General features: G+C 48.6%; 1 protein-coding gene across 9 annotated transcripts in view; it reads left to right on the top strand.

Annotated features, from left to right (window-relative positions):
• The window catches only part of SHANK3 (SH3 and multiple ankyrin repeat domains 3), a 769810-nt gene that overhangs the window by 280531 nt on the left and 469185 nt on the right, over positions 1–20094 (top strand). For all 9 annotated transcript variants that reach the window (XR_013635242.1, XM_073329053.2, XM_073329054.2 and 6 more), the window contains one exon: positions 16462–16528. Coding sequence is in view for 8 of the 9 variants with exons in the window: in XM_073329053.2 (XP_073185154.1) it covers positions 16462–16528 (67 nt within the window). In the remaining variant the exon portion in view is untranslated. The remainder of the gene's footprint in view (positions 1–16461; positions 16529–20094) is intronic.

Here is a 20094-nt window from a genome sequence, read left to right as displayed (position 1 = left end):
TGGTCGATATCCTAACTTTGGAGGGCCCGTCCAGAGTCACTCTGCCCCTGATTAAAACTATACAGAGCAATGTGAAAACGCTCTGGCAGACCCCAGCGTCCATCCCCCCACTGCAAGGGGCGTTGAATGCAAGTACTTTGTCCCGTGCAAGGGATATGAGTATTTGTTTTCTTATCTACAGCCGTGTTCCCTGGTTGTTGCCACAGTTAATGAGAAAGAAAGAGAGGGGCAGCAGGGGCCAACTCTGAAGTCAAGGGAGTCAAAATGGTTAGATCTATTCGGTAGGAAGGTCAGTTCAACTGGGGGCCTGCAACTGAAGACAGCTAATCAACAAGCTATCCTTAGAAGATATAACTTCAATTCGTGGGCCTCGATGTCTACCTCCAGAAGTGCAGCAAACCCTGAAGGACCTACCATTTGAGGATGCAGGGTTATTCTCAGACCAGACTGATTCTAAGCTGCACAACTTAAGACTCTTGGGCAATGATGAAGTTGCGGGGGATGCATACCCCAGTGAAAACATTTCAAGCCCCAGCCCTAACAGCAATGGTTCTACCTTCCTCGCCCTAGACAAGACTTTTACAGACGGCGGCCTAGAAATTCTAGGCACAAACCACCCCACTCCCAGTCAGGACAAGGCAGGGGCCCAACCAAGCCATTGTCAGGCTCAAAGCAGGCCTTTTGAAGGGGCGCCCAAGGATGGTGTACCCAACATGACACCAGAACCTCCCCCTTACTTTTTTAATCACTTATCCCATGTCTGCCATGCATGGTCCCAAATAACATCGGACCGCTGGGTTCTTTGCATGGTAGAGGTGGGATATTCTCTTCAGTTCTACTCCTTCCCTCCCTCCCACCCCCCTTCCCTGTCGCTCTTCAGGGACCCTTCTCTTGAGCAACTCCTTATCCAGGAGGTGCAATCATTCCTAGATGTAGGAGAAGTGGAGGAGATTCTTCAGGAGCAAAGGGGCAAAGGATTCTACTCCGATTATTTCCTTATCCCTAAGGCAAAGGGGAGGTCTCAGACGCATTTTAGACCTGCGTGGACTCAAGAAGTTCATGGTAAAGTTGAAATTCCGCATGGTCTCCCTGAGCACAATTATTCCTTCCCTGAATTCGGGCGACTGGTATGCTGCCCTTGATGTGAAAGACGCGTACTTCCACATAACCATTCAACCTCAGCACAGATGGTTTCTGCAGTTTGTGGTCAGCCACAAACTTCACCAGTTCATGGTCCTCCCGTTTGGCCTATCGACTGCGAACTGGGTACTCACCAAGTGCATGTTGGTAGTAGTAGCCTTTCTCCGCAGGAGGCAGGTACAGGTACATCACAACCTAGACGACTGGCTGCCGTGGGGCCGTTCCACGGAGCAGGTGGAGTCTCATGTCCAACTAGTCAAATCCACAGTTCAGAGACTAGGACTCCTTCTCAAAGTGAATAAGTCAACCCTATCACCGACCCAGAGAATATAATTCATCAGGGCCGTGCTGGACTCAGTACAAGCGAAAGCGTACCTACCAGAGACATGATTTCAAGCCATAGCGGGCATCATTCAGAGCCTCATGCAGTACCCCACCACTATGGCTCAGGGTTGCCTGGCCCTCTTCAGCCACAGTGGTCAGGCATGCCAGACTCAGGCTCAGGCCACTCCAAGCATGGCTCGCTTCTGTGTATTGCCCATGGTGAGACAGGCTGGACTCAGTACTTATGTTGCCACAACAGGTATTCCAGTCCCTCCGGTGGTGGCTCAACCCCGTACAGGGTGTGAGGGAGTTCCTTTCAGCAGCCCACAGACCACCTTGACCCTAATAACGGATGCTTCATCGCTGGGTTGGGGGGCACACCTGGGGGACCGCCAGATGCAGGGGTATGGTCACAAGATAAACTCTCTCGTCACGTCAATATCGGAGAATTCAGAGTGGTACGATTGGCTTGCCAAGCGTTCCTGTCCGTACTACAAGGCCAGTGTGTGGCAGTGATGACAGACAACACCACTGCCATGTTTTACATCAACAAGCAGAGGGGAGCGCGTTCCTCTTCCCTTTGTCAAGAAACCCTTCAACTTCGGGAGTTCTGCATAGCCCACTCCATTCACATGGTGTCTGAGCTGAAGGCACTAACTTTTGATCTACCTTACATGGTCTTTCACAAGGCTTCCACAAGGACAAGGTGCAACTCAGGCCTCACCTGGCTTTTCTTCCCCAGGTCGTGTCTCATTTTCATATCACCCAAGATATCTTCCTGCCCGAGTTTTACCCCAAGCCTCACATCAGTGCCTGAGAACAGCGGCTTCATTCACTGGACATCCGGAGGGCCTTGGCATTCTACATCGAGCGTACTAAGCTGTTCAGAAAATCGAACCAACCAAGGCCCCGGTTCCACCTATTACGGCTCACTCCACAAGAGCTCAAGCCTCTTCAGCAGCATTTCTGCCCCAAGTGCTGGTATAGGAGATCTGCAGAGCAGCTATTTGGTCATGGGTGCATACGTTCACCTCTCTCTGGGTTATCACCCATCATGTCAGAGATGATGCAGCCTTCAGCAGAGCGGTGTGCCAGTCAGTGGTTCCTTGACTCCAACCCCTCTTCCAGGGTAGAGCTTGAGAGTCACCTGACTGGAGCTGACGTGAACAAGCACTCGAAGAAGAAAAAATGTCTAGTTGGCAGCCGGTGTCAAGTGGAGTGCCCAGGGGTCGGTCCTGGGGCCGGTTTTGTTCAATATCTTCATAAATGATCTGGAGGATGGTGTGGATTGCACTCTCAGCAAATTTGCGGATGATACTAAACTGGGAGGAGTGGTAGATATGCTGGAGGGCAGGGATAGGATACAGAGGGACCTAGACAAATTAGAGGATTGGGCCAAAAGAAATCTGATGAGGTTCAATAAGGATAAGTGCAGGGTCCTGCACTTAGGACGGAAGAACCCAATGCACAGCTACAGACTAGGCAGCAGTTCTGCGGAAAAGGAACTAGGGGTGACAGTGGACGAGAAGCTGGATATGAGTCAGCAGTGTGCCCTTGTTGCCAAGAAGGCCAATGGCATTTTGGGATGTATAAGTAGGGGCATAGCGAGCAGATCGAGGGACGTGATCGTCCCCCTCTATTCGACATTGGTGAGGCCTCATCTGGAGTACTGTGTCCAGTTTTGGGCCCCACACTACAAGAAGGATGTGGATAAATTGGAGAGAGTCCAGCGAAGGGCAACAGAAATGATTAGGGGTCTGGAACACATGAGTTATGAGGAGAGGCTGAGGGAACTGGGATTGTTTAGTCTGCGGAAGAGAAGAATGAGGGGGGATTTGATAGCTGCTTTCAACTACCTGAGAGGTAGTTCCAGAGAGGATGGTTCTAGACTATTCTCAGTGGTGGAAGAGGACAGGACAAGGAGTAATGGTCTCAAGTTGCAGTGGGGGAGATTTAGGTTGGATATTAGGAAAAACTTTTTCACTAGGAGGGTAGTGAAACACTGGAATGCGTTGCCTAGGGAGGTGGTGGAATCTCCTTCCTTAGAAGTTTTTAAGGTCAGGCTTGACAAAGCCTTGGCTGGGATGATTTAATTGGGTATGGGTCCTGCTTTGAGCAGGGGTTTGGACTAGAAGACCTCCTGAGGTCCCTTCCAACTCTGATATTCTATGATTGTATGATATGGTTACTCACCTTCTTGTAACTGTTGTTCTTCAAGATGTGTTGTTCACATCCATTCCAATACCCACCTTCCTTCCCTTCTGTTGGAGTAGCCAGGAAGAAGGAATTGAAGGGGTGTCGGGTTGGCAGGGTCATATATTGAGTGCCATAAAGGTGCCACTACAGGGGGCTCCACGACCGACCCGACAGGTGCTGCTAAGGGAAATCTTTCCAATGATTGTGTATGCGGCACACGCATACCTGATTGGAATGAACGTGAACAACGCATCTCGAAGAACAACCGTTACGAGAAGGTAAGTGTCCATTTTTTTTTTAAAAGATGGTCTTCCTCATCGCAGTCATCTCTGCTGGGGTTAGTGCGCTCAGTGCAGTAAGGGCTCCCCTGCCTGACGCTGTGGTCTGGGACAACGCTTCCTCACTTAATGCCTAAGGTGGTGTCCAACTTCCACCTTTCTCAATATATTTCCTACTCTGTGTGTTCGTCTCAAGTCTCTATTAACATCCAGGGGAAGCACATCTTCATATCCTAGATGTGAAATTATGTTCTGTTTTTAACTAGAGGAGACCAAGACGTTTAGAAAAAATGACAGGTAAATGCTGGGGGGACCCACTTATTTCCTAATAAAGGGTTTCACAACTTATTAAAAAATTGTATAGAGCACTGTTCTGTCTGAGCTAGGACACCAGTTCTTCCCTCTGCACTCCATTAGAGGCACTCCTCTGCAGCACTGGTGGCATGCCTAGATGCATTTTGCTGGTGGACACATGCAAAGCAGCAAGCTGGAGTTCAGTGCATACTTTCACCCAGCACTATTCTCTGGCCTTGGTTCTGATGCCTGTTTTGGAGAAAGTGGTGCTGCAGTGCATATTCCATTAAAGAACTGCTCGCCTACCTTCTATCCAGGGGTTAGTTACCAGTAATTGTTGTTCTTTGATAGTCACCTCTGTGCATTCATACTTGCCCCCCACCAACTGCTCTACCTTGGAGTTCTGTATACAGTCAGGACATGAGTTTATTCAGGGAGTGCCCCCGATATAGAATATGGTGCCACTGTTATGCACACTTGATCCCCCAACAAACACAGCTTTTGAAGGCACTTCCACAGTGCTACACCAGGGGCACAGTATCCCTCAAGCATGAATGCAGAGGTGATGATTGAAGCATAGCAAATACTGGTAAGTAAGCTGTCTTCATTGCATGATGTTGCTACAAGGCAGAGTTAAGGTTGTTTGAGTGTTTGTTTCTGTCCAGCTCTGCCATGCCATTGCCTGTCTGTGACAAGCGTGAATAAAGTGAGGTTTCCTCTGTGAACCCATGGAATTTAATGACTGCTGATTTGTATTGTCTGTCCCAAGTGACCTGTGGTTTGCCCCTCCTCTCAGAGGAAACTGCAGTGTCCTTTAGTGAAGATTCCTAAGAGGAACAGAGGCTATGTCTACACAGCCACTTTCAGCGCTAAACTTTAGTCATTCAGGGGTGTGAAAAAACATCCTCCTGTGTGACAAAAGTTTAGGAACTGAAAAGTGCCAATATAGACAGTACTTTATTGCTGGGAACTATGATCCGAGCGATAAAGCTACCAGTCCTCATTCGGGGTGGTTAGTTTGTTATCGCTGGGAGAGAGCTCTCCCCCGGCGAGAAAGCATGACTACACTGTCCACATCACAGTGCTGCCGCGGCCATGCTGTAACGTGGGAAGTGTAAACATACCCAGAGATGCGGCCCCCTTGACCATTCCAGATGTGTAGGAGAGGGAATAAGTCCAGTGCAGAGCACAACTCAGTTTGCAGGGCCTGAGGAAACAAGAGAGCAAAAACAGCTAGTATAAATTATGAGGAGATTGAAAAATCTCTTCTAAGGAAATCCCTCTCTGATACCAAAGCCACCGCTGCTGGCAGGGAACAGGGAGAGAAAGGCTTGGCTGGGGGTGGCCTCAGTGGGTAGGTCTACACAGCAATTAGACACCTGCAGGTGGCCCCTGCCAGCTGACTTGTACTCGTGGGGCTCGGGCTGTGGGGCTGTTTAATTGCAGTGTAGTCGTTCCGGCTCAGGCTGAAGCTCAAGCTCTGGGACCCTCCAACCTCACAGGGTCCTAGAGCTCAGGCTCCCACCCAAGCCCAGACGTCTACACTGTAGTTAAACAGCCTCTTAGCCTGAGCCTGCGAGCTCCAGTCAGCTGGCAGAAGCCAGCTGCGGGTTTTTAATTGCAGTGTAGACCTACCCAATAGGAGCTGCCAGAAACCATCACAGCAACAAGTGTGGGGCAATTGGAGCAGCCCTGAAGGCATGGATGGAAAAGATTCCTTAATATAGCCAATGACTGGCATAATTGAGGAAGCTCACGCTGCCACAGGCCTGGCTGCCATGGGTCTGGGATGGGGGGAAACTCACCCTGCCACAGGCCTGGCTGCCATGGGGGCCAGGGCCTGTCTTCATTTCTTTCTGCAGACTAGAGTTTTCTGGTTTGATATTTGCGACCATTCAGTGAAAGGCTGCTGTGCTGGTTCTGCTAATAGGAAGTGAGATCCATCATTTGCAGGTGGTCTCTTAGTGCGTTACGCTTTGGCAGGACATTACTGTACCAGGGATAAATCCTGGGCTATTTTTATCCCAGGCCTGTGTCAGCATATCTCCCATGGGGAGAGCAGCAGAGGCTGAGGGATCTTCTCGTTCCTGTTACAGACTGGACTGCGCACAGGTGAAACTGTGATGATTAATGTACGTTGCAAATGGGCAGCAAACTGCAGTGGCAGCATGACCACTAGATCCTTGCTGAATGGGAGCCACGTTTTGGGGACAGGAAATAGGCAGAACTGGGATTCAAGGAAAGGTGTGTCTCCAGCCAGTCCCCTAGGGTCTGTGCCCTGCCCCTGTGGTGGGGAGAGGAACCTCATGCACAGGGGCAGCATCAGCATCAAACAGCATGCTTCCCTTGCAGGAGAACATCCTCGCAGACACAGTGCAACCCTGAGCTGCAGCGCCCTGTGTTGTTCCAGCCCTGGGCTCTATGCCCCTCCTCACGTCAGGAACGGGGTGCATTGGCTGAGCTGGGTGTTCATGGGGAAGGGGTGGAATAGCAGAGTGGGCAGCAGCAGGGAACCGAGCTGGAGTAAAAGGTGGCTGAGGGTCCTGGAGCTGTGCGTTGGCAAAGCTCGAGAAGTGCTTGAGGTTTGAATAGTAGAGGATACCGCAGGTTGGATGTCCCTTTCTCTAGCAAAGCTGTGTGTGGAGTGGCTCGCACAATTCCTGCCACCACTGGATCTGGCTTAAATCCCAGAGCTGCTGGCCACTTCCTGTTGTATAGCTACGTTTGAGTGGGTCTTTCTGTTCTTTGCCCTGAATTTTAAAATGGCTCCTTCATAGGGTTGCATGGGTACAACCTCACTTTTGGATTGTCCTTAGGCCTGGATGCATGGACCACCGTATTGTGTGAAAGCAGTTAGACTTTAGGGGGCATGGCCTCAGGCACGGATCTGAGCCTTCTGTTCCTTGGCATTATATACAGACCTCCTTGCCCAAATGTCCTGTGTTTCATTGATTGGAAGTGCAAGCGACGGCTCCTTTTTGGGGCTTGGGAGCCAATAATTCACAGTGATCCTATACCACAGTAGGAGGGAAAAGAATGTGCAGTCCCCAATGGGAGGGAAAAAGGTGGTTAGATTGGAAGGAAAGGATTAGGAGTTTCACAGAGAAGATCAAGCACCCTGTTCCAAATCTCATGAAATAAGCCAGCTGTCCTGCGATAGGAATCCTTTCTTAAAGTCACTGCAGACATTATTAATCTCACTGCAGTAATAGAGACATCAAAGGCTGCTCAAAGGGCATGTCTCACTGGATTTGGTTCTCTTTGCACTATGGCTGTAAAATCTGTCATTTTAGATTCCAGAAAATAGGCCATGGTGCAATTTTATAAAATGCTAGCCTTTTGCATTGCGTAGAACATACAGGAATATCAAGGGCATGAGAAATATGAAGGATTAGCTGTTGGAATGCCTTTACAGTCCCTGCCAAAGGACTACTTGAATCTACAGATGCTGAGGAACTCTCCCTCCTGCTATGCCTACCCCAGGCCCTTTCTCGTAAGAACTGGTTGGGTGAGATCCATCTGAAAGCAATACACCAGGTTTGCAGTCACATTCCATGGAATTGGTTTGTATTCTTCCAGTTTTCTTTTCTCAAGGAAGTGTTGCATGGTAACACTAAGTGCCATCATCCTCTCCCTGCATTGCCAGGACTAGGTTGAGCCCTGTACTGTTGGAATCTATCCTTACATATCTCCATAAAACACTGTGAATTGAGTACCGGGACAGTACCTCCTCTCAGCAGCTTCCCTGATCTTCACCAAGCATCCAGGAATGTTGTCTGCTCATCTTTGTCAGCAAGTTCTCTTGGGTGACAGACTCATGCAAGTTCAATATGTGAAGGTCTGAGCCAGTCTTTTGAAGACCCCTTCTCTTGTGGAGGAAGCTAGAGCTTAGCGCAAGTTTATGAATTTCTTTCTTGGAGCCTACTGAGAGACTTCCTAGAGTCAGTGCTGCAGAGCACGTTTGATTTGCCTGCTCTGAAAGTATTTTCTGGAAATGTAGAAAGTTACCAAGCCAGTTATTACCCACCTGAAATTAAGTCCTTTCCTGCCTCTGAATTTCAGGCTTATGGCCTCTAGCCTAGTAGCCGTCTCCTCTGTCAGTTTAAAAATGTGACCTCGCCATGCTTAGCTAAAATGTCTCTATACAGCAAGTTGGGCCAAGCTTAGGAGAATTGTGTGTGTTCCTTCGCCTGTCTGTTAATCCTTGCTATTGTGGCCTGTCCCTCAGAAAGTGCTCTGACCGTTTCCTTTTTTCCACCCAGCACTGGTATTTGGAAGAGAATTTCCACCCTCGTCTCTGAAACGGTGTCTTTGCTGAGAAAGGAAAAATGGCAGAGATTCTTACAGGCAATACGGAATCACCAAGTGGAAAAGAGACAGAGGGAATAATGCATATGAAATCCAATAGCCCTGTAAGCTGTTCTGTGGCAGGACAAGAAAACCTTCTAACGGACAACCTGATTTGCAGATATTTCCATCAACATGAGTGGAAGGAGTCAGTGGTGAATCAGATTTTCCTCCTGTTTTGTGAAGAAGTGAGCAGGGGTTGAGGAGCCCATTCAGATGCCTTTGTGCTCTGTTAGCCCTGAGGTCTCCTTTTTGCTTCTCCCTTATTCCTTCTGCTGCCTTCTGTGCTTCCAAAAGTGAAGCAAGAGATGGCTCATTTAACTGTGGTGGCTTTAGCTTGGGCAGACACTGATGTTCAGATTTCTTTTGCAAATAAGTTACTTTGGATATCACCAGTGTCCCTAGATTCATCTTGGAAGAAGCAGCTCACTCTGCACCGAAATCTAAGGTCCCTTCTCCTAGTGAGTTGGATCTTGGCACCTTAATGGATGAAAATTTGGACAGCTCAGCAGAACTCTGTCAGGTTTCACTGGCATCTTTAAACCACGGTGTCCAAAGCATGGCTCTGTGTCCCTTGAGGGTGACTGTATTGAGGAGAAAATTTGAAAGTGTTCTCCCTAGTACCTTTCTGTAGTGACCAGGGCATGGGTGGGTCAGGCCTCTGGGTTAGAGAGTCAGGAGCTAGGAACCAGAGCTGGGGACAGAGCCAGAGTCAGGAGTCAAGCCAGGGGTTGAAGCTGTAGTCATCATCAGGAGTAGGGCATTGTAGCAGAGACATAGAGTGAGGCAGGAAAGCAGGAATCAGGAACAGACGGGGCCAGAGGTAAGGAGAGCAGGAACCCAGATGTCAGGCATGTAGGGAGGGTCCGAAGTAGCAGTCAGCCTGGGATTCACCTTGCTGGTCAGACAACTTTCTGTGCCTCTTTCTGGTTTAAGTAGTGCATTTCAGCCAATTGGTGGGGATGGACGGCTCCCCCAGTCAGGAGCTTTGTGCACAGGGCCCTTTGTGAGATAAACTAAGGAGGAGTGGTAGATACGCTGGAGGGTAGGGATAGGAAACAGAGGGACCTAGACAAGTTAGAGGATTGGGCCAAAAGAAATCTGATGAGGTTCAACACAAGTGCAGAGTCCTGCACTTAGGACCGAAGAATCCCATGCACCGCTACAGACTAGGGACCGAGTGGCTAGGCAGCAGTTCTGCAGAAAAACACCTAGGGATTACAGTGGACGAGAAGCTGGATGAGTCAACAGTGTGCCCTTGTTGCCAAGAAGGCTAATGGCATTTTGGGCTGTATAAGTAGGAGCATTGCCAGCAGATCGAGGGACGTGGTCATTCCCCTCTGTTCAGCACTGGTGAAGCCTCATCTGGAGTACTGTGTCCAGTTTTGGGCTCCACACTACAAGAAGGATGTGGAAAAATTGGAAAGCGTCCAGTGGAGGGCAACAAAAATGATTAGGGGGCTGGAGCACATGACTTATGAGGAGAGGCTGAGGGAACTGGGATTATTTAGTCTGCAGAAAGGGAACTGGGAACTGGGATTATTTAGTCTGCAGAAGAGAAGAATGAGGCGGGATTTGATAGCTGCTTTCAACTACCTGAAAGGGGGTTCCAAAGAGGATGGATCTAGATTGTTCTCAGTGGTAGCAGATGACAGAACAAGGAGTAATGGTCTCAAGTTGCAGTGGGGGAGGTTTAGGTTAGGCTTTATCCCCAGCTCTCATGTGCTTTGTCTAGGCTTTGTGATTGAATTCAGTCTTTGATGTAACAGGGCATGAGCCATTAATTGCTTTGAAAATTAGGACCAAAGCCTTAAACCGGCCTCAGAAGCTGACCGGGAGTCAGTTGAGGGACTTGAGCACAGGCCGGAAGTGCTCATGGTGGTCTAGGCCATGGAGGAGGCAGGCAGCTGCCTTCTGTGCCAGCGGGAGCCTCTACATTATCTTCACATTTAATTTCAGTTACAGGGAAATCCAGCCAGCGGGTGAAAATGCATGTTGTACTGTGGCCAGGCCCTAATTCAGGAGGGAGGGAAGAAGCTGCAGGTGGAAGAAGGCATTTTTAGTCACTGATCATCCAAGCTTAGTGAGGAGTCAAACAGGACTCTGAGGCTTTGTACCACTTTGATGAAGGGGGCTGTGCAACTTCAATGAAAGATGGAGACCGTGGCTTGGCCAGCTCTTTAAAGCATTTCCTTTTCTGATCAGCATTACTTTGGTCTTGCCTGGGTTCAGCTTGAGACAGGTGCTCTCTATCCGAGAGCTTATCTCATATAGGGAGGCAAGGCTGGAGGTTTCTGTGGGGGGTCAGGTTTCAGAAGAGAACTAGATTGGTGCGGGACCAGAGGTGTAGAAATACAGATATGGGACTGGTGAGTAGGGACCAACAGCAGAGCCTCAGCATGTGAAGTGGGCTGCTCAGCACACATCATAAAGTTCTGTTTCTAACACCTCTGCCTGTTTGCGACATCCCTTATTGCTAATTAAACACCTGTCACTCATTCTTCAAAGAAGCTGCCTTTGCCTATTTAAACTCCTTGCCTATCTTCCCCTAGTACTTAGAGGTTTTCTGTATCTGTGGACTTTGGTGTTCCTGTGAAGGAACTGAGGGAATCGGGGCTGCACCTTTCTTGGGCACTTAATGTTCATTGCCACAAGACAGCATTTGTGCAGTATCCCTAGTCACACATTCTCAGAAAGTTCCAGCATCTTGTGTAGCGGGGGCCCCTTTTCTAGGAGCGTATATGCAATGGCAGCCGCCCAGAAAGAACGATAGTCACTGGTAAGCAGCCCTTGAGTGTGTACCCAACAGTCTGTCCATGCATCATTTTCTTGGGATTTGAACGTAATTCTGACTCAGCTCATGGGTTTCATCCTTTACACTTGTCACAGGCTTTGCTTTTTTATCACCTACCTCTGCAGATAGCATTGCTGGTGGCAACAGCATGTGCCTGAACTGTGAGAGTGATTCAGCATCTCGTGGTTCGTGTGCCCATTACAAGTGATTACAGGGATAAAATTGTTATGACCTAAATTCTTGCTCAGAGTGCTGTCAAACTTTCATCTGCAGCAAACAATTATCCTGCCAGTGTTGGTTCTGAAGCGACATAGGCCAGACTATATAACGGGTTTTTTAGATGAGGGAAATGCAGATCTAATATACTTGGACTTCAATAAAGTATTTAACCAGGTACCACCCAGGAAATTATTAGTTAAATTAGAGAAGATGGGGATCAGTACAAGAATTGTACAGTGGATAAGGGACTGGCTAAAGGGAGATGGCAAGGCATTGTATTAAAAGATGAACTGTCGGACTGGAGAAAGGTTACTAGTGGAGTTCCTCTAGTCGGTCTTGGGACCAATCTTATTCAATATTTTTATTAATGACCTTAACACAAACAGTAGGAGTGTGCTGATATTTGCTGATGATACAAAGTTGGGAGGCACCATCAATACAGAGGAGTATCAGAATGGTGCAGGGGGATCTGGGTGACTTTGAAGACTGGACTGACAGAAATGGGATGAAATTCAGTAGTGCAAAATGCAAGGCCGTGCACTTACGGTCTAATAAGAATTTCTACTACAAGTTGCAAAAAGAAAAGGAGTACGTGTGGCACCTTAGAGACCAACCAATTTATTTGAGCATAAGCTTTCGTGAGCTACAGCTCACTTCATCGGATACATAAAGTGGAAAGTACAGTGAGGAGATTTATATACACACAGACCATGAAAAAATGGGTGTTTATCATACACATTGTAAGGAGAGTGATCACTTAAGATGAGCTGTTACCAGCAGGAGAGTGGTGGGGGGAGAGAAAACCTTTTGAAGTGATAATCAAGGTGGGCCATTTCCAGCACATTTCCAGGAGTTAACAAGAATGTCTGAGGAACGGTGGGGAGAGGAAGGAATAAACAAGGGGAAATAGTTTTACTTTGTATAATGACTCAACCACTCCCAGTCTCTATTCAAGCCTAAGTTAATTGTATCCAATTTGCAAATTAATTCCAATTCAGCAGTCTCTCATTGGAGTCTGTTTTCGAAGTTTTTTTGTTGAAGAATAGTCACTTTTAGATCAGAAATCGAGTGACCAGAGAGATTGAAGTGTTCTCCGACTGGTTTATGAATGTTATAGTTCTTGACGTCTGATTTGGGTCCATTTATTCTACTACGTAGAGACTGTCCAGTTTGACCAATGTACATGGCAGAGGGGCATTGCTGGCACATGATGGCATATATCACATTGGTAGATGTGCAGGTGAACGAGCCTCTGATAATGTGGTTGATGTGATTAGGCCCTGTGATGGTGTCCCCTGAATAGATATGTGGACACAGTTGGCAACGGGCTTTGTTGCAAGGATAGGTTCCTGAGTTAGTGGTTCTGGTGTGTGGTGCTGGTGAGTATTTGCTTCAGGTTGGGGGGCTGTCTGTAAGCAAGGACTGGCCTGTCTCCCAAGATTTGTGAGAGTGATGGGTCGTCCTTCAGGATAGGTTGTAGATCCTTGATAATGCATTGGAGAGGTTTTAGTTGGGGGCTAAAGGTGACGGCTAGTGGCTTTCTGTTATTTTCTTTTTTGGGCCTGTCTTGTAGTAGGTGACTTCTGGGTACTCTTCTGGCTCTGTCAATCTGTTTCTTCACTTCAGCAGGTGGGTATTGTAGTTGTAAGAATGCTTGATAGAGATCTTGTAGGTGTTTGTCTCTGTCTGAGGGGTTGGAGCAAATGCGGGTGTATCGCAGAGCTTGGCTGTAGACGATGGATCGTGTGGTGTGGTCAGGGTGAAGGCTGGAGGCATGTAGGTAGGAATAGTGGTCAGTAGGTTTCCGGTATAGGGTGGTGTTTATGTGACCATCGCTTGTTAGCACCGTAGTGTCCAGGAAGTGGATCTTTTGTGTGGACTGGTCCAGGCTGAGGTTGATGGTGGGATGGAAATTGTTGAAATCATGGTGGAATTCCTCAAGGGCTTCTTTTCCATGGGTCCAGATGATGAAGATGTCATCAATAGAGCGCAAGTAGAGTAGGGGCATTAGGGGACACTCTTCAGCTGGAAGTGACGGAAGAGGAGAAAAACCTGGGTGTGGGGGTCGATCAGTGGATGACTCTGAGCCACCAATGTGATGCAGCTGTGAAAAAGGCAAATATGATCCTAGCGTGTATCAGGTGAGGCATTTCCAGGAGAGAGAGAGAGAAGTATTAACGCCACTTTACAAGACACTGGTAAAACCTTGTTTGGAATACTGTGTACAATCCTGGGCACCCATGTTCAAGAAAGATTAATTTAAACTGGACCAGGTGCAGAGAAGAGCTGCTAGGATGATCAGGGGAATAGAGGGCCTGTCTTAGGAGAGGAGAGTGGAGGAGGTTGGCTTGTTTAGCCTGGCAAACAGAAAACGGGGGGTGGGAGGTATCTGATGGGTCTCAATAAACACATTCGGGGTAAACAGCAGGGCGGGTGGTGAGCTATTGAAACTGAAAGGCAGTGTTGGCACAACCATAGGCACTGACTTTTCTTTTTCCCTGGGAGTGCTTCACCCCGGCTCTCCCTCAGGGCCCGCCCCTACTCTGCTCCCTCTCCGAGGCCCTGCTCTCGCTGCGCCTCTTCCCGCCCCCGCTCCTCCCCTCCCTGAACAAACTCAGGCTGGAACAAACCCCAAACAAACCTGGCCATGAACAAACTCAGGCTGGAAATTAGAAGCAGGTTTCTAACCACTGGAGGGGCGAGGTTCTGGGGCAGCCTCCCGGTATTTTAGTGGGGGATCGGTCCTGCTCTGAGCAGGGGGTGGGACTAGATGGCCTCCTGAGGGCCCTTCCAACCCTGATCTTCCATGGTTCGATGGTTCTATGATTCTATGAGTTGTGGGGGGCAAACAACTTAATTAGTTTTAAGAGAGCAGGACGAATGTAAGAGTATGAATTTATGACCGGACTGTTGGTGATAGTAGGAGTCAAGGCTCAATAGCTTGGGGCTCACTTTCAGCTTATCAGAACAGGCTCTAGGCACCAGCAAAGCAAGCACGTGCTTGGGGTGGCACAATTCCAGGGGCGGCATTCTGGCCACCCTTTTTTTTTTTTGGCTTTGGCAGTTGCGCTCTCGGAGCTTGGGGTGGCAAATTTTTTGCTTGGGGTGGCAAAAAACCTAGAGCCAGCCCTGAGCTTATACCTTACATTCCTAACAATCTCATGCTTCAGGGCTGAGGGGTCAGGACTCATGAAGGGATTCTCTGGCCAATGCATCCTGGTGGTTTTTGTGTCCTTCCTCTGAAGCATCAGGGGTGGCCCCGTCTGGAGATGGGACACTGGACTGAGTGGTCTAGTACTCTCAGGTGGCACTGAGCATTCTCTCTCTGTTGCGTGGCTGGCTGGCTCTTGCCCACGTACTCAGAGTCTCACTGATCATCGTATGTGTGGTTGGGAAGGAATTGTCCTCCAGGTCAGACTGGCAGTGACCTTGGAGCTTTTTCCCCTTCCTCTGCAGCATGTGGGTGTGGGTCGCTGCCAGGTTATCTGCGTATATGTCACTTAGTCATTTCCCTGCCATTGCAGTGGCCTTGGGCACTGGTGCCCTGAGATGCCTCCTCTTCTCTCCGTGTGGCACAGCATAGTCTAGTCTCCTGAGGGCTGTGATGCTTTGGTCTGATTCTGGCTGTAGGGGTTAGTGTGCAGAAGCTGGGTGGGGTTGGTGGCTTGTGATGTACAGGTCAGACCGGATGATCTGTCAGTCCCTCTGGCCTTACGCTCTCTGACTCTGAGAAAAGGGTGCTGTAAATTACTCCCATGTGCAGGATTAAGCCCTTTTGCAAATCATCCTGGTGGGTTGTTGCATGTGGAGATAAGTCTAATGAGCAAGAGATTTTTGGCCCAAAGGCTATTTAAAAAGATGATATTTTATGTTCAGACTTGTTACAGCCAGAAAGGGTTGCAGGTACCAGATGTTAGGACTCACTATGCTAGGGCAGTACCAGCTCTGGCAGCTTGTCTTTGTAATGCTTTAATAGTCTGAATGTGTAAGAAGGCTCTACATAGAGTTCAATTCATATTTTTCCACTACTGTCTTGATTGGATGCTCATTTCTGGAGACAAGTCCTTCACTCGCTGTCTACTTAATCACATATTAGCCCTCCTGAGGATTGCTAGTGGTGTCTTGTTTCCCAGAAGTGAGGATGAGTAGCAGCAATTCCTTGAAGGAGAAAAAAGGATCCTAACTAGTAACTAGAATTCTCTACATGTGTTTCCTGTTCAGATCTATGTTCAGCCTCCCTTTTTCCCTTGCTCCTTTTGAGTATTATGAGAATCTTTGCCATACTACAAGCTGGTTAATGGGCAGGGCTTTATTTAATCTTGGTTTAGAGTGCTGTGGCCATTGTCTGGAGCAGGCTGCCCCCAACAGCTGCCTGCTTTGAAATGGTTCCACGGCCTGCACAGCTTGGAACAAGTATAACACAGGTCTATGACTTTGCCAAGGCAAGACCTGCAGAGAGTTCAGTTACTGGTAAATAACCGAGAGTAAATGTTTTCCTAACAAGCTCCAGACATGAGAATTTTTCAGCAGCAACTACAAGCCCCAGATTTAATCCCCAGCTCGTAGTGGAAGCATCACCACTCAACCTCCTCCGAGCTCTGAGTTCTCTGCCACCTTCTGAGTGTAGGAGTCATTACAGGAAGAATGTGGATTGCTGTTGGCACCAGGATGCCATGTCAGGGGTGCTGGCTGCGTACGCTGCTTTTGGGCCAAGCCAGGAGGAGTGCTGGCTGTGGCAGTCCGCCACAGTGAATGGCTGTTGCTAGCCCATGTGGTATGGCAGTTCCCTCTGTGCTAGCAGGCCTGGTCTTTCTTGGGGAATAGTGCAGCTCAGAATCATTCACTTCTCCTCCCTTCCTCTCTTTTCAGGTGGCCATCATTGCAGGAAATTTTGAACTGGCTGAAATCATCAAAACCCACAAAGAGTCTGACGTTGGTGAGTTTGGCCTTTGACCCTATTTTCCCCTTTTATTTCACTTTAGGTCCTGCGATATTTCAGTGGTTCTCATTTCCCAGCGCTGCCTAGGAAGACCAGTGAGCTACTGTAACGGGGGTCTGGCACCCCTGTGGGTTTTTGGGTGCTGGGGCTTGCATGGGTGGTTGCCGTGTGGGGGTTTGTGCTGTCCATGGGGATAGGGCAGGAGTTGCCTGTGTCTCAGTCTGTGGGGCAGCCTGAAACGGCGGTCACTGATTGCAGTTAGCATGTTGGGTGGAATGTTTACTGTTTCGGTTGCCGTACCAAAGAGTATAAACAGATTATCAGGCATTCAGCAGGTTGGACTGTCTCTCCAAAACTCCGTTTTTCAATTCCACGTCCTCTCTTGTGTGCTTGGGGCAGTTAGTCCCCATGGGTAATCTCTCATGCTAAAGCCCTTCAGCTGGACTCCGTGCAGGGGAGAGGAACACTGCCCACCTCAGGCCACCATTGCTGGGCTGCTGGTGCTGCAGCAGGCTCCTTTCTAGTCGCACTCACCCAGGGCTGTTGCCTCACTTATGCAGGGAACGTGCCAAGTCCTGGATCCACTGGGGCATCCCCATTCCTTGCAACATCTCTGTCGCCCTACACAGAGAACCCCCGCAGAGCTGAGCTCAATACTATGCATAAAGCCAGGCCCCATGCTGAACTTCCTCCAATTCTGTTCCTGAGAAATCCTCCCCCCTGAGAAACTGTTGGCACCGGAGTCCTTTAGAGCGATGAAGGAACTGACAGGATTTACTCCTGGGAGAGGGTTAACTCCACACAGTGGGTCAAATGCCTGCTCTGAGCAGAGGGTGCAGAGGTGTCAAAGCAAGTGGTGGACTTCCTGGAGTGTGGACCTTGAAGTAGATGTTCAAGCAAATATTGGGCTACCGCCTTACCCCTGAGACATGGCTGTCTCTTGGGAATCTTGGGCCTCACTCGCCCTCCTTTGACTTCCCTAAAACCTTCACAGCAGCTGTCACTTCTGACCTTTCCTCTCTGTTCATTTTATTCATATGCTCACTGGAGAGCGATGGTCTAATACTGGTAAAATGAGCTCCCCTCGTTTGTGAAAAGGAGTGTTAATGCTGCTAAAGGGCTTTGGGGAAATCTGAAGTCTCCTTATAAGTATATCAAGCATAAGTACTGGCAAGAAAGCAAGCACATTAATGAATGACAAATGAGATTGCATTCATGATTATTATAAAATGGCTGAGCTACTGAACTCCTTTATTAAATCTCTTTCTGTTGAGAAAAGAGGTAGGAAATCATCTGATCAATTAAGAAGAAAATGCTGACTTTGTCTGAACTGTATAGCTGCTGATACGAAGTAGGTCAGATAATACTTGGGATACTGAACATACACAAACCAGCAGGTCCAGATGGCATGCACCTGCAAGTCAAGGGAATTAGCTAATGAACTTTCCAAACACTAGAAATTATTTTTAAATGTCCATTGAGAACTGGGAAGATACCAAAGGATTAGAAAAAAACCAAGAAGGTGTTGATCATGAAGAAAGGAGGAGAGCATGATCCTGCTTGTTATATCTCATTTGCCTACTATAAATGCCTAGTAAGGTAATGGAACATATACTAAAAGAAAGAAAAGTTCACTGCATTTCTAGGTTAATGGAGCCTTGAGCAGGAACTTATAAAGGATAATTCTTGGATAATGGTTCTAAGGGTCCCCGCCGTCAGGTTGCACATGCCTGGCTGTGTGCCAAGAACTGTCGGTGGAGCTGTCAACACAAGCCCTCGCAAATGAGACCCACCATGTAAGGCAGTAAAAGGGGTCATGATCAGCAATCACCTCCGTAACTTTCTGTGTCTGGACACTCTCCCAGCTCAGAACCCATCAGGCGGTTCTCTAGGTGTGACGAAGCGGGACTGTTCTTAATGTTTCCTCTGAATATTGTGGGGGTGCCTCAGTTTCTCCTGTGCAGTTCTTAAGTATCTAGGGGGTGGGGTAAGGGTGTATGATCATTGCAGAGCCCTAGAGGGCAGGTGTGTTCAGGGGTCTGGACACAAAGAATGGCCGACACCCTGTTTCCTGGCAGCTGATGGCCTGGCCCTTCCCCCCTGCAAGGTGAGAGCTGAAGGGTTGGAGAACAAAGGAATCAGGTGATCACCTGGCCCGGGAAAGGGACAAAGCCCAGAGAAGGAAGGGCTGGAGAGAGTTTTCAGTTTGGGACTGGCTGGGGACGAGGAGTGAAGGGGAGACAGGGTTGTCTGGCTCACTGACCCCCAAAATGGACCCAGCTGAGGGGTCCTGTTCTCTGCACCTACAAGCTCTGTGTTAGACCATGTTCCTGTCATCTAATAAACCTTCTGTTTTACTGGCTGGCTGAGAGTCATGTCTGACTGCGAAGTTGGGGTGCAGGACCCTCCGGCTTCCCCAGGAGCCCGCCTGAGCGGACTCTCTTTGGGAAATGCACGGAGGGGCAGAGGATGCTGAATGCTCCAAGGTCAGACCCAGGAAGGTGGAAGCTGTGTGAGCTGTGTGTCCTGAAGAGAGGCTGCTCACAGAAAGGAGACTTCCCCAGACTCCTGCCTGGCTTCGTGGGGAGCAGTTCCAGAGCATCACCCGGGGACTCCGTGACACTAGGTTCTTACTTTCTTTTTTAGAGAGATTCAGCCCCTTTAATTTGATTTGTACACCTTTGATCTGGGGCAGGGCAGTGTAGAGTTCAGGGTAGAGGAGAGGGGAGCTGTTTATTTCACCAGATTCACTGGGATTGAAGCTGCTTCTACTAGAAATGTGTCTGTGACTCCAGGTGGAGCTGGTTGGTTCTGACCCTGTCAGCTCATTTTTCTTGGCATGGACGGTTTGAAATCCTCTGACAGTGGATATGCCCTGTGGGGAGAGGGATCTCTGCAGACACTATTGAAGTTGGGCTCGTCTGTCTTTTCTGTCCCACTCTTTGAGGGTCTGCAGAAGAGGAAAGTGGGAATAGGGACTGCTCTCTTCTCTCCTATTGGTTAGAACTGAGAGGCTAGATCGTACATAGAATCTCGTCACTACCAACATGATCACTCTCCAGGATCCCTCCAAGCTATCGATACATTGGATTGTGGAGGAGGCTCTTTGGGAGGTGCAGACTCTATCACCTGAGCTGCGACCTTCAATGACACAATGCAGAGGTGAAGATAACTTCTTATTCCTTTGATTCTCATCAGTTAAGGGGTATGTGTCTGCGTCTGTGTGGTGTGGTGGGGTGGGGGTGAGGGAGAGAGATTTATAGAATCATAGAAGTGTAGGGCTGGAAGGAACCTTGAGAAGTTATCAAGTCCAGCCCTCTGCACTGAGGCAGGACCGATAAACCTAGACCATTGGTTCTCAATCGCAGCCCAATCAGCATACAGCTGCAGCCTATGCGATATCCTCAGGGCCACACATGTAGTATATATATATTGTGTGGATGCGGCCCACGTAATACATAGAGAGCTGCATATATGGGCCACAATAGTAAATATATTGAGAACCACTGACCTAGACCAACCTGTATGTCCAACCTGTCCTTAAAATCCTCCAGTTAGTTAGT

The sequence above is a fragment of the Lepidochelys kempii genome, chromosome 1, assembly GCF_965140285.1.
Source record: "Lepidochelys kempii isolate rLepKem1 chromosome 1, rLepKem1.hap1, whole genome shotgun sequence".
Classification (NCBI taxonomy): domain Eukaryota; kingdom Metazoa; phylum Chordata; order Testudines; family Cheloniidae; genus Lepidochelys; species Lepidochelys kempii.
This window is presented reverse-complemented; position numbering and strand designations above follow the sequence as displayed.